Genomic DNA, 14,215 nt, shown 5'->3' on the forward strand with positions numbered 1-14,215 from the left:
TGTATGATATCACGTTGCATCTTTTTGCATGGCATCACACTCAATTGTATCATATGGTATTGCATCATATCCTTTTGTGCCTTACCTCTATTCACTGTAAAATCATTTCCTATTTTTTTCTAAAATTATTTCATAACAATAACTCTTATACAACTAGACAGTTAAACAGACCCTTTCAACTGCATAAACAAACATGTGCGTTACTAAAGCATATCCGGTGGCACAGAAAACAACAATAAGCTATTTGCTACTTGGAGACAAAAAAATAAAATATTAAGTTGACATTTTGTAGAGGATTATTTTAAAGTCTGAATCATTTACATTTCAAAGTATCTGCGCTAGTTTTGAATGTTTTAACTGGAAACCCTCTAGGAACAGATTGAAAGGGTCTATACAATTACAATTCCTTTTGTGGCTTGTCATAACCAAATGGTATTTGAACATTTCATGTTATCTTGTCTATATTAATACTACACATACATGTGCTGGTAAGTTTCACACGAGAGGTTCTTGCTGCTGACACACAGTAGAAGGCCTGCAGAGGCTGACGGTAAAAATGGACGCAGGCTTTCACCAAACAGTAAGGAGATGAAACTGATGTCTTTCCACTGTAGGTCACTGATCGAGTCCAAACGGAGCTCCCCAAGCACATCCAGGACATGAGTTACAGATGAACCCATGACTGTCAGAGACTGTTAGGAGTGGAAACGAATTTGAATTACAAAATGAGCCTGTTTACATTGAATACATCAGTAGATGCAATCTGAACTCAAAGAACTTTAACAAAGCAGGTATCACAGTAATCTTACATTTATTCTTACTATTATAAATATAACCTAAAGTGTGGCAGTATCAAAATAACTATTAAATGCCCACAATACCGAGCTGGAGACTATGTTGGAGAAGAGGATGAGAGCTCCATCCAGAATGGCAATGGTCTTGGTGAGGAGCAACTTCCAGGTCTCCCTGGAGTAAGTGATGTTGCTGGACAGTTCGCACACCAGGAGCTGGGCCAGGTGTATTTCGGTGAATCCTGTAAGCTGTGTGTTTGCAGAAGCATAAACAACTTTTTACTTTCAAAGCATTTTCCCAAGATACTGCTGAACTGAATAAATGTAGACTGCTTTAATGATCCCACAACACTAAAATTAGTTGAGGCCTAAAACCAAGCATAACCACTGTTGGGGAGTAACGGAATACATGTACCGGCGTTACGTATTCAGAATACAAATTATGAGTAACTGTATTCCGATACAGTTACAAGTTAAATAGTTGGTATTTAGAATACAGTTACATTGTTGAAATCAATGGATTACACGACGATACTTCTCTGTTTCATAAGTTTATTCACTCTCTAAATAAATTAAGGCAACTCCATTTCCCAGAAGCTCCTGAAAGCAATCTATGATGAAATTGTTTACATGTTTAAATCCAAGCCCCGCCGTCTTGCACTAGCATCAAAACGCAGTCAGCACGCATTATGGACGCGTCATCGGAGACCCTGAAATGACTGTTTGCACAGCAAATTAGGAGTAGCCTAAAGTAAGTGGAGGTAACTCCTGTTCCTCACTGATCGTGGTTCCTGATGTCTGTTCAAAGGATATTTTCCCAAGTATTAACAGCTCAAGCTACTTCGGCCAATCGGTTACACAGTTTGCTAATCAATAAACAAAGCCTAGTTCACGTGTTGATTTAGACCTAGGCCTACAATAAAACCAATCTCTAAAATAGGAACTGCATTGTAAGTTTTTTATTCTAACTTAAAATAGATTTATGGATTATTTTTTTTCTAATTAGATCTACATTTACGTTTTAAAAAGAATTATATGGTGCAGCCTCTGAAGAATTATTCTTGCGAGTAAGCCTAGCATATTAACGTGCGGTTTTTGATTGTCATTACGCGATCACGTTCATTTTGAGAGCCCTGATATACAGTAGCCTATAGTGTTTACATTTACAGGTCATTTGCGTTCCACCTGTCATATGCGCCCCTCACTTGTACTGGGTTGATGCCACCGGCACATCTTAATTATAATTTCTGGCTACGCCCTTAAAGTAGCCTATTTATTTTGTTTGTTTTAATTAGCCTAGTCGCCTGCTGTAGTTTTAGTGGTCACCTTGCTATTTTAAAGTTGTATCAGGTAGCTATGTGGGCCTAACACTTCAGCCATTTGGAACAGACGAACACACCAGAATAGGCCTGTTTAGTAGGCCTAAGCAGGATTTGATGGCCGCATTCCTACACTTATAAAATGCAATTCAATGCGGAAGTAATCTAAGTATTCAGAATACGTTACTCAGATTGAGTAACGTAACGGAATACGTTACAAATTACATTTTTGGGCATGTATTCTGTATTCTGTAACGGAATACGTTTTGAAAGTAACCCTCCCAACACTGAGCATAACCAATTCTTACACCCACTGGCCTCAACTCAAAATGAACACACAGATAGTATAAATGGTGTTATTAGACTTTAAAAACTACATTGCTACAATGTTGACGTGTGCACTCACTCCAAATTTGGACAATGGATTTCAAACATCCAATGGGATGTGATGCTGCAACTCAGCATCACATCATCACAATATGGCGGACTCAAGCCCCATTTGAAAGCATGGACTTCCTAAGTGTTGATAAGTAACAAATGTAACAACCTCCATAATGATGTCTGTTTGTACGTCTCTGCCTGTTACCTAGTAGGCCTAACATTGTTATGAGGAGTACCCAGATACTCCATGTGCATGTATGTATGTGACTAGTTTATTTGCATCAAAGTTACTCTGGAAACTTTAATTTATCTCACTTGTGCACAGGCATAATGCTCCAGATTGATGTTGCAGAGGCCCAGTCCAGCCACCAGATTTGACTGCAGGGCAGTGCTGTTGAGATGAAAACAAGATCATGCTCAGGGGTGTAGCAGACATGGCAGAGGTCAGATTGAATGACTTAAACTGAGGTTTGCGTGCCCAACACACACACACACAAACACACACACCAAAACATGGCATTTCAGAATTTAGAACTACAGTACTATTTTCAATCATTATAGTGTCTGCCTACTGAAAAGCCCTCTAACGTTTTAGTTTTGTCAGACCTTCTTTTTTATTTAATCTGAGTTGGCCTTCTGGTCTCTACCTGTTTACTCCATCACATATTTGGCTCTCTACAGAAGAAAAAGAAAGTTAGGTTAAGAAATGGAAGATTTAAGCAGGTGATAACGATTCATTGCTCAAGCAAGTTGAATAACCTTAAACCAACTATTAGTTTGGTTACACTTACCATTGATTGGTGTTCTAAGACACTAAACAAGAAATGAAACGAAATGTAAATGATGTACAATATATTAAATCATGCACACGAACATAAAAGTTACATAAACTGACTATGCATGAAGTGTAATTATCTTATTAAAAAGTAAACTCACCTTAGACACTAGGCAATCTGTACAGGTAGAAAAAAAGAAAGACAAAAATGAGTTTGTGAACAGCTAAAATTCACCTTTTTTATTTTTCCTTTCAGATTTTTCTCAGTATTATTGGTATTTGGCAGCCTGGGGCATGTTCTTAAACTAGCTGTCAGTGGGCTACAACTGGCAGGGCTATCCGAGAGACAATCCAAACAGTTGGCAAAATTCTGCTCTGTGTCAGCTGTGATAGGCAGTCTTGCAATGTTTTCTGTACCCATGATTGTCAAAGCTGTATTTCTATAAGATATGTGATTGATAGATTCAAATTAAAGAACTCAAGTGTGTGTGTGTGTGTGTGTGTGTGTGTGTGTGTGTGTGTGTGTGTGTGTGTGTGTGTGTGTGTGTGTGTGTGTGTGTGTGTTTACCATTTGGACTGAGGAGGAGCAGTTGTTCCATAGCTCCTCTGATGATGGATTCCTGAGTTCCTGGTGCTGAAGTAAGAGATCCATCCAGCCTTGGGACATGTCAAAAATAAAACAAAACAAAAATAAACAAACAAAAGTCAAGTGACAATATTTTAATGTGAGGATGTGGGGGGAAATATGTATGCTGTAAGAAGTCACATTTGGGATTATAGGCATTAGTATCCAAAATGTTCCAAGTTTATAATCACATGAGTCATTGCAGGAATTGCCTTTAAAATGCCCTCAGTGTTTAAATGCATATCTGTGTTACTATAGGAAGTTGAGTTGACTTACATTGCTTGAAAAAACTCACAAGGTGCTTCATTCTATGGGCAGGAGAGGTTCATGATATTAGGGAAGATCTTTACGAGTCAGGTCAACATAATACATTTGAATAACAATCTAATTTGAGTGAACAGAGGTAATGTTTCAGAAATCAAGATAGTCCAAGACTGTACAATAGGATAACCCTGTCATTGTAACCAAGTTATTGCTATAATCAACAGCAGGCTGCTGAAGCATACCGGCTATCAACACACAGGGCGAGCTTATGGAGCACAGAATAGATATCTGTTTGCTCAACTACAAGTTCTTTATGCTCGAGTTTCATTTTTCCTTAAAATATAATTTGTGTGCTTGCTTAAAACTGCGCTCAAATTGTTTTACTGCTCGCTCATAAAAGAGGCACAAACTCCATAGGAGCTGGCCAGAGACAGTCCTTGCAACCAGCGTCGCCTCAACATGAAGTTAGAATTTTGAGGAGTTGTGTGGTGATGCTGTAGGGCATGTAGGGGGTGACTCACAGGCTCTGCGTGGCAACGGCATCAACTCTACACAGAACCATAAATTGGGCTTTAGTAACTGCGATGTTTCACCTGTTTTGCCAGCAAGACGGTCTGATTTAGAACTTCTGGAAGATTTCTCTCCACTGGTGACTTCAGAAGGTGATCCAACACTCTGGTGACAACTTCACCTTTCCCTTGGGGATGAGGGAGGGGCAGAACCATTAATTCAGCTTTCTGCTTAGGACTGAGAAGATCCAACACTGCCAGCTGCAGAGAGAGAGAGACAAAGAAAGAATGCGAGAGGAGACCGAGAGAGAGGGAAGGACGGAGAGAACAATGAAGGAAGAGAAGGGGGGTAGGGGTAGAAGGAGAGGGACACACAATTTAGCAATGATAATGAGACACAATGAATGATTAGTGATTTATTTATTTATGTATTGACAAGAGATTGATTGGGAAAAGAATGTGTGCATACTGGATCAAAGTGCTTATTGAGATCAAATAGACTTTTGAGTTGGATAAGGACAGTGAATGGACCAAAGTTGTCAATTAGCCAAGCCGTGCTGTTGTTAGAGATACATCCAGAGTCTGAGAATAAAACACAAATATATTTTTGATTATGTATTAGAATAGAATGTATTGTTCATCTGCTCATATACAACTGAATGTATATCCCTATACCATTTTTCAAAAACTTTACCTTTAAAATCAGTAATGAGAATACTTGCGTTGTGAATGACACATCATATAGTATGAAAAATATATGGGTAAGGCTATTTGTACCCCTGGTATGCTATTCGTACGCTGGTGCAATTAGAAGTGAATTCTATTCGTACCCCGGCGCACACAGCAATGTGTTCTATTAATACCCCGTCTGGTACAAATATCAATGTATGATATCCGTACCCCGGTGCACACAGCAATGTGTTCTATTAATACCCTGTCTGGTACAAATATCAGTGTATGCTATTTGCACCTCTGTCCATTTACTCTGGCATATTGATCATACAATGTAATAAAAAAAAATGAGCAAAATGTTTTTGTTGTTATGTCACAAGGTGTGAATAGCTCAGCTGTGTAATAGACACTCTGAATAAGGTAGGCTATGCTGTTTGCATCAATGTATAGTTAGAAGTGGATGCTATTTGTACCCTGGTGTATATAGTAATGAATGCTATTTACACCCTGGTGCGTGAACTAGCTAATTGTTGCAATCAAAACTTCCGTTTGAGAACCGATTTCTTGTTCAAGCGTTGGTACACGTGCGCACTCACTCTGCCAAAACACATCACGCAGAAATCCAACCCCAGTCTCCCACGTACTAAACCATGTCTTTGACCACTGCACTATCTACTTCCACAACAAATGAATGTCCGCCATGTTTTTTGTGCACGTGAGCAACTTCTTTTTGTTGTTATGTCACAGGGTGTGAATAGATCAGCTGTGTGGACAAGGCTATTTGTACCATGGGTGTAAATAGACACTCAGAAAATATAAAGTATAACGCAGCAAGCTTGAACAATAGAAAAGTCTTGTGTTGTTAATGAGCCCCCATGCTCATGCCCCCAGAGTGTAGCACTGTTGCTGCAGGCTGCAGCAACTCGAGCTAGGTAGAACCGATTGTTTTCAGGGTTTTTTCATACCAATAGTACTTGGTGACCTCAAGAAAGATAGATCTATGTGAAAAATTGCCGTAATTCTCCTTTAAAACCTTCTTACTGAAAAACAAACACGCCACTTTTTACGGAAATAATGTCCTCAAAAAGGAAATCCAGTCTCCCACCTGTTGAGTTTCTGAACAGGAAAGGCATGATGAAGAATCTCAGGACCCTCTCTGCCTGGTGTTCTCCCAGCTGATCAAACTCATAACTCAGCTCACTCAAACTGGGGAAGACAGAACATTAAATTAGTGATAATAACACATTAATATATAACACAATAACACAATCGCATATACCATATTATAATATATCATAAGAAATCATAATGAACCATATTGCATATCATATCATATGTTATTGTATTGTAATCACTCAAGGCCACAACAACATGTATTTCAGGAGAGAACGACATACATTCCGCATAATATGCCATATGTGATATTGCATTACACCACATCATATTGTACTGCATTAGAAGTGACATTGCATCATTTTATATTTTATTGCTATTCTATGGTGTCACTGTATCATATTGGACCATATTGCATTGCACTGTATCACATCTATGTGAATCATGTCATGTCATATCATGTATTGTACGATTGTAATGCTTTGCAATATACTTAAGCAATAAGTCCTGAGAGGCCGTAGGTTACACTGATTCTACAACAGCTAAGGGGCGTTGTTAGGCACAACGCGCTAGCGGAGAATCAGTGTAACCTACAGACTTGAGTGGCTTATTGCTTTTCTAAAACAGTTACTATAAATACCTGGCAAAGTTTCATAAAGTAAAGGCACAGCAACTAGAAATAGAACGAGTTATTCCTAGATAATCATTCTTCCGCCAAGAAATATATTTCCTCTATCTGAATGGTTGCCAAGCAACGTCGAGACGCAGCTACTTTAATTTTTGTATCAAGTTATGGTAGCGTAGTAATATAGAACGAAATGCGGTCAAGGTGTATGTTTATGCTGCATTTTACAACGGCATCAAACATGATTCAGCCAATCATACATTCAAGGACCGGAATTGTCAGTTTTAGGATGTATAATAATGTGCAATATCTGTTCATATCATGTCATACATCATATCATATCTGTTATACTAAGCAATATGACACGAGTGGGAGTGGAGTTGGTAAAGGACATCCCCACAGCTGTAATTTCGTACCAAGGCCCTAATTTCAGTGATACATAATATCGGAATAAATGAATACTACACAGGCAGTGCATCACAATGTGTCATGCCGAGTTGTCGCGTGTATCATGTGTATCAATTCATCACATACATGTGCTGGTAAGATTCACACGTAAGGTTCTTGCTGCTGACACACTGCAGAAGGCTTGCAGAGGCTGAAGGTAAAAATGGACGCAGGCTTTCACCAAATATAATGGATATTAAACTGATGTCTTTCCATTGCAGGTCACTGATCAAGTTCAAATAGAGCTCCCCAAGGACGTCCAGGATAGGAGTCACAGATGGACTCATGACTATCAGAGGCTGTAAGGAGTGGAAATTAAAAGAGAAACTATCACAGTGATCTTGAGCAAATCATAAATATAACCTGAAGTGTGGCAGGATCAAAACAATTATTAAATGCCCACAATACCAAGCTGGGGACTATGTAGTAGTAGAGGCTACTGAGATATCCATAGCCAACCGAGGTCTTGGTGAAGAGGAGCTTCCAGATCTCCCTGGAGTGGCTCATGTTGCTGGACAGATCACACAACAGAAGTTGGGCCAGTTGCTCTGCAAAGAATCCTGAGAGCTGTGTGTTTGCAGAAACATAAACAGTATTCCACAAAAACAAATCAAACAATGTTTCACTTTCAAAGCATTTTCCTAAAAACCTAATATTTTATTGAATTCATCTGAATGTGCCTGTACCTCTGCACAGGCATAATGCTCCAGAGTGAAGTTACAAGGGACCTGTCCATTTGCCAAATACAATTGCAGGGCAGTGCTGTAAAGATTATAAAAATGATTAAAACATTGCAAATTACAAATGAATACTGTATGTCATGCATTATCACCCTTCTCTCTAAAATATGAAATGCTACACTTCAGAATTTAAGTTTTCCATCATAATGACATTTGTCCCCAATTTGCACAAAATTTCCATTCTGTCAGTGCTTTCATTTCCGCACTTGTTAGGCCACATTACTTACCTATTAACACCTTCACAAATTCTGCTCGCTATGGCAGACAAAGAAAGAGACATTAAGTAGAGAAACTTACTAAGTTACTGATATGGCACTGGAGATAACTAAAATTCTCAAAATCATGTCTTATTCTTTTGTACAAGAAACATACCATTGACTTGTGTTGTTGGACACTAAACATGAAAAGATTACACAGTCAAGTGAAAAATGCTGTACATGTGAACACGTGAAAGTAACATTGCAAATAGGCTATGTGTTGAACACAAATAACAGGTAATTCTCACCTGAACTGGAAGAGAAACTGGGGACTCTGAAAAAAGGAAAACATAAACATGACAATGTGACCATTAAAATATCTAAATAAATAGGTTTTGTATTGATTTGTTTGTGTGCTTAGGTCTAAATAAATCACCTCTGAAAATAGGAATAATAGCAATAATCAGTTATAAAAACAGTTATCATCGTTTATGGGATTATGTTTGGTGTGTACTGAAGTTTCTCTTTCCGTCGAGATCACACAATGTTAACCAATGGGCAGGGCTGGCGGAAGGCATGGGCAATCTGGGTGTCATTCTTTGGCCACATTTCTGGTCTGACATTCTAAGAGAGTTGAGGAAGGCCTCGGAACTGTTTTGGCACCTGCCACCTAGGCGATATTGAGTTTGAGATGCTGTCCCTAAAATTGGCGCTTTTGCCTGTTCTGTGAGTGACCTAATTGTCCTTTCAGTCAACACTGCTTACATGCAGTTTGCTATAGGTGATTCAAAGGTCAAAGGTCATCTCCCAGCAGGAGGTATGGTTATACAAACTCTCCAGTGAGAGTGTTGCATGCCTACATTGACCGAACATGTCCCCTATGTGCTTTCAGCTTCATGCTGGTGAGCACGGCTCAGCGTGTTATCAACGTCTCGCCCTGCCTCCCGTGCCACCTTTTTATTTTTTTCTTCAGACTTTTCTCAGTATTATTGGTATTTGGCAGCCTGGGGCATGTTCGTAAACTAACTGTCAGTGGGCTATCTGAGAGTCAGTCCAAACAACTGTCAAAATTCTGCTCTGTTTCAGCTGTGATAGGCAGTCTTGCTCTGTGGCACAGGCAACATTTTCTGTACCTATGAGTGTTGGTGGTATTGCTGGTAGTGTTGATTTTGTTGGTGATGGTGTTGTTGGAGTCATTGTTGACAATGGTGAATGGGTGGTTGTTGAACCTAGCATGATTATGACAGAAGGAAAAACAGAATTCAAAATAATGTGATTAGGGGATATTCGTTGTGTCTAATTATGCAATAAACATTCATGACAAAACAGCATCATGAGAATTAAGAAATATTTCAGTTGTTATTGAAAACATTGTCAGTTTGTTTAGTTGTTATTATTTTAGATGATATAATACATTTTGTTTATAAGCATAGTTCTTAGCAGACACTTATGTCCAAAGCAACTTACAATGACATCAATAAACCTGACATTAGGCCTAACAATAAAATTGACGGTTTACAGCAAAGCCATATGGGCTAAACAAGAACAATTATTAATAGACTAAATAGAATAAACAGATCAATAACATAAACCTTAACCATAAACCTATACAAACCACTAGTGCTTTAAAATTTGTTAGAAACAAAGTAAACAGAGAAGTATTTGACATTTTTTAAAGTGTCCAAAACTATTGCTGGAATAAAGAGCATGGTGTATCGTTCCACCAACAAGGAATGTTGATGGATGGCCGACATAACAGATACTCATCAGAGGAGCACATTATAGATACTTTATAAACAGTTCGAACTATAATGACATTCAACTGTAAATGTAGACTGCAATACAACAGTATAAAAGAGGCTCTCATCACAAAAAGTACACAAACACAATATTTTCTTAAAGGCGCTCTTAGCGATGTTGGGTAGTGTCACTTCTGTTGATGTTCAAACAAAACAGAGAGCTAGCTCGCTACTCCCTCCCCTCCACCTTTAAGAAGTCATGGCTTAACTCTTACATGATGGGTTTCTGGACAGGAAAGGCTGGATGAAGAATTTCAGTACATTCTCAGAGTGGTTTTCTCTCATGTGATCAGACGGATGACTCAGCTCACCCAAACTGGAAGAGTCAGAGGAACATTTTAGGAGAGGAAAATATAATAATCATATAATAATAATATTAGAATCATATCTAATCTTATCACTTCATGTCATATTGTATGACATCACGTTGCATCTTTAGAATGGCATCATACTGAATCATATCACATGGTATTCCATCATATCCTTTTGTGCCTTACCACAATTCCTTATGAAATCATGTCATATTTTATTATAAAAGTATTACATAACAATAACTTTCATACAACTAGAAAGTTATAGACCCTTTCAACTACATAAACAACATGTGTGTTCCTAAGGCATTTCCGGTGGTACAGAAAACAAAATTGAACTATTTACTACTTGGAGATAGCCTGGCCACGCAGATCTCCTTTCAGTTAGATACTAGTCTGTATGGAAGCATATTAGGGCCACATGAAGAGAAAATATTTTTGAAAATTCCAAGAAAAAAGTCAAAATATTTGAGATAAAAGTCAAAATTTTCGAGAATCATAGTCAACATTTTCGAGAAACAAAGTCAGAAATAATTTCTGTGATTAAAGTCAGAATTTCCGAGAAAAACAGTCACAATTTTCAAGATAAAAGCAAAAAAAAAAGATAAAAGTCAGAATTTTCGAGTAACAAAGACAGAAATTATTTCTGAGATTAAAGTCAGAATTTCTCAAAAATGTTGAATTTTATTTAGAAAATTTTGACTTTTATCTCAGAATTTTCAAAAATATTTTCTCTTCATGTGGCCCTAATACTGTACGCTTCCATAGCAACGAGATGGTTGGATAGGATGACGCTATAGATTTGAAACCGAAAGAGCAGTAGTGAACAATGCCTACAATCATCAAAACTTGGAAAAATAAAGAAATGTATGTATTTACAACAAAGGTAGGCCCACATTCATTGTTTCTTGACAGAAAATGTTGTTTGTTATCAGTTTGTGAAGTTTAAAGTTTAGGCGAAGTAGAAAGTAATGTTAGGAATATCTGCCCTTACAGAAATTTCAGGTTTCTGGCGAAGTTGCCGCAAATTTGCACATGCAAATTAGGTTTCTGGCAAACAGTTGCGGTTAAATTTTGGTAATGTTGAAGCAAATTTGCAGCAATGTCAAATTATGTTTGTCACCAGAAGTTCACTGGAAGTTTGCCATTATTGGCTAAGTGTGATGGCAAATCACTGGCGAAGACATTTGCCACTAGTGGCAAACTTCTCATTGTTGCCAGAACTTTGCTGGAGGTTTGCATCTATTGGCTAACACTGGCAAACTTTTTGCGATATTTTCTAGTGAATTAATTTGTTTCCCTGCAAATCTGCCGCAAACATTTAATTTTTGTAAGGGTGATCAATGTGATTGATTAGGCTGGACCAATGATTTCAAAGTTAGCACCCGTCGTGGTGCAAGTGTTTGAGAGAAATCTCAATCATGAGTCACCAGACTATTCATTTTGTGAGAGAGTTTTGATTTTCCAGACTAACTAAAAGGTTTTAAAGTTTTGAAGAACATTACTGTAAAGTCTGATTTATTTCATTTCAAAGTATCTGCGCTAGTTTTGAATGTTTCAATCAGAAACCCTCTAGGAACAGATTGCAAGTGTCTACACAACTAAGACCCCATTTACACGTGGGAAAAACGCATATATTTTCATGTGGTTTGGCCTTTCATTAACACAAAAACAGATGTTTTATCACTGAAAACAATTATTTCTGAAAGCTCCTGTGGAGATTTGAGAAAACTCCAGTTTCACGATTGCATAAAAACAGGAGGAAATGGCGTTTTGCATTATGACATGTTCTTCCTTCATTTGTTTGAAATCTCTGCTCGAGGAGCTCGACACCCATCAGCTGTTTTTAGCATAGGTGTGAACAGAATTATTTTTTAAAACGAAGGATAGGAAATGTATCTGTTTTTCAGAATACCCTGCTACTTATAAATGTGGTCTTAAACTCTTTTTGTGGCTTGTCATAACCAAATGGTATTTCAACATTTCTGTTATCTTGTCTGTATTAATACTACACATACATGTGCTGGTAAGTTTCACACGAAAGGTTCTTGCTGCTGAGGCACAGTAGAAGGCTTGCAGAGGCTGAGGGTAAAAATGGACGCAGGCTTTCACCAAATATAATGGATATTAAACTGATGTCTTTCCATTGCAGGTCACTGATCAAGTTCAAATAGAGCTCCCCAAGGACGTCCAGGATAGGAGTCACAGATGGACTCATGACTATCAGAGGCTGTAAGGAGTGGAAATTAAAAGAGAAACTATCACAGTGATCTTGAGCAAATCATAAATATAACCTGAAGTGTGGCAGGATCAAAACAAGTATTAAATGCCCACAATACCAAGCTGGGGACCATGTAGTAGTAGAGGCTACTGAGATATCCATAGCCAACCGAGGTCTTGGTGAAGAGGAGCTTCCAGATCTCCCTGGAGTGGCTCATGTTGCTGGACAGATCACACAACAGAAGTTGGGCCAGTTGCTCTGCAAAGAATCCTGAGAGCTGTGTGTTTGCAGAAACATAAACAGTATTCCACAAAAACAAATCAAACAATGTTTCACTTTCAAAGCATTTTCCTAAAAAGCTAATATTTTATTGAATTCATCTGAATGTGCCTGTACCTCTGCACAGGCATAATGCTCCAGAGTGAAGTTACAAGGGACCTGTCCATTTGCCAAATACAATTGAAGGGCAGTGCTGTAAAGATTATAAAAATGATTAAAACATTGCAAATTACAAATGAATACTGTATGTCATGCATTATCACCCTTCTCTCTAAAATATGAAATGCTACACTTCAGAATTTAAGTTTTCCATCATAATGACATTTGTCCCCAATTTGCACAAAATGTCCATTCTGTCAGTGCTTTCCTTTCCGCACTTGTTAGGCCACATTACTTACCTATTAACACCTTCACAAATTCTGCTCGCTATGGCAGACAAAGAAAGAGACATTAAGTAGAGAAACTTACTAAGTTACTGATATGACACTGGAGATAACTAAAATTCTCAAAATCATGTCTTATTCTTTTGTACAAGAAACATACCATTGACTTGTGTTGTTGGACACTAAACATGAAAAGATTACACAGTCAAGTGAAAAATGCTGTACATGTGAACACGTGAAAGTAACATTGCAAATAGGCTATGTGTTGAACACAAATAACAGGTAATTCTCACCTGAACTGGAAGAGAAACTGGGGACTCTGAAAAAAGGAAAACATAAACATGACAATGTGACCATTAAAATATCTAAATAAATAGGTTTTGTATTGATTTGTTTGTGTGCCTAGGTCTAAATAAATCACCTCTGAAAATAGGAATAATAGCAATAATCAGTTATAAAAACAGTTATCATCGTTTATGGGATTATGTTTGGTGTGTACTGAAGTTTCTCTTTCCGTCGAGATCACACAATGTTAACCAATGGGCAGGGCTGGCGGAAGGCATGGGCAATCTGGGTGTCATTCTTTGGCCACATTTCTGGTCTGACATTCTAAGAGAGTTGAGGAAGGCCTCGGAACTGTTTTGGCACCTGCCACCTAGGCGATATTGAGTTTGAGATGCTGTCCCTAAAATTGGCGCTTTTGCCTGTTCTGTGAGTGACCTAATGGTCCTATCAGTCAACACTGCTTACATGCAGTTTGCTAT

General features: G+C 38.1%; 1 protein-coding gene across 2 annotated transcripts in view; it reads right to left on the reverse strand.

The window, feature by feature from the left end:
- Nucleotides 1-14,215, reverse strand: part of LOC143109816 (uncharacterized) — a 47,420-nt gene that overhangs the window by 19,713 nt on the left and 13,492 nt on the right. For both annotated transcript variants that reach the window (XM_076272613.1, XM_076272614.1), the window contains 25 exons: nucleotides 13,745-13,770; nucleotides 13,612-13,633; nucleotides 13,467-13,494; nucleotides 13,186-13,261; nucleotides 12,908-13,066; nucleotides 12,587-12,798; nucleotides 10,473-10,573; nucleotides 9,592-9,687; nucleotides 8,767-8,792; nucleotides 8,634-8,655; nucleotides 8,489-8,516; nucleotides 8,208-8,283; nucleotides 7,930-8,088; nucleotides 7,609-7,820; nucleotides 6,442-6,542; nucleotides 5,134-5,246; nucleotides 4,749-4,925; nucleotides 4,168-4,199; nucleotides 3,835-3,923; nucleotides 3,428-3,444; nucleotides 3,283-3,304; nucleotides 3,139-3,166; nucleotides 2,807-2,882; nucleotides 882-1,040; nucleotides 481-692 (listed from right to left, as the gene is read on the reverse strand). In XM_076272613.1, the coding sequence (XP_076128728.1) occupies nucleotides 481-692; nucleotides 882-1,040; nucleotides 2,807-2,882; nucleotides 3,139-3,166; nucleotides 3,283-3,304; nucleotides 3,428-3,444; nucleotides 3,835-3,923; nucleotides 4,168-4,199; nucleotides 4,749-4,925; nucleotides 5,134-5,246; nucleotides 6,442-6,542; nucleotides 7,609-7,820; nucleotides 7,930-8,088; nucleotides 8,208-8,283; nucleotides 8,489-8,516; nucleotides 8,634-8,655; nucleotides 8,767-8,792; nucleotides 9,592-9,687; nucleotides 10,473-10,573; nucleotides 12,587-12,798; nucleotides 12,908-13,066; nucleotides 13,186-13,261; nucleotides 13,467-13,494; nucleotides 13,612-13,633; nucleotides 13,745-13,770 (2,269 nt within the window). The remainder of the gene's footprint in view (nucleotides 1-480; nucleotides 693-881; nucleotides 1,041-2,806; nucleotides 2,883-3,138; nucleotides 3,167-3,282; nucleotides 3,305-3,427; nucleotides 3,445-3,834; nucleotides 3,924-4,167; nucleotides 4,200-4,748; nucleotides 4,926-5,133; nucleotides 5,247-6,441; nucleotides 6,543-7,608; nucleotides 7,821-7,929; nucleotides 8,089-8,207; nucleotides 8,284-8,488; nucleotides 8,517-8,633; nucleotides 8,656-8,766; nucleotides 8,793-9,591; nucleotides 9,688-10,472; nucleotides 10,574-12,586; nucleotides 12,799-12,907; nucleotides 13,067-13,185; nucleotides 13,262-13,466; nucleotides 13,495-13,611; nucleotides 13,634-13,744; nucleotides 13,771-14,215) is intronic.

This window comes from Alosa pseudoharengus, unplaced genomic scaffold (genome assembly GCF_046254945.1).
Source record: "Alosa pseudoharengus isolate Yale_2024_CS ecotype anadromous, Long Island Sound unplaced genomic scaffold, YU_APseudo_1.1 YU_APseudo_1.1_scf_7, whole genome shotgun sequence".
In the NCBI taxonomy this organism is placed as follows: domain Eukaryota; kingdom Metazoa; phylum Chordata; class Actinopteri; order Clupeiformes; family Clupeidae; genus Alosa; species Alosa pseudoharengus.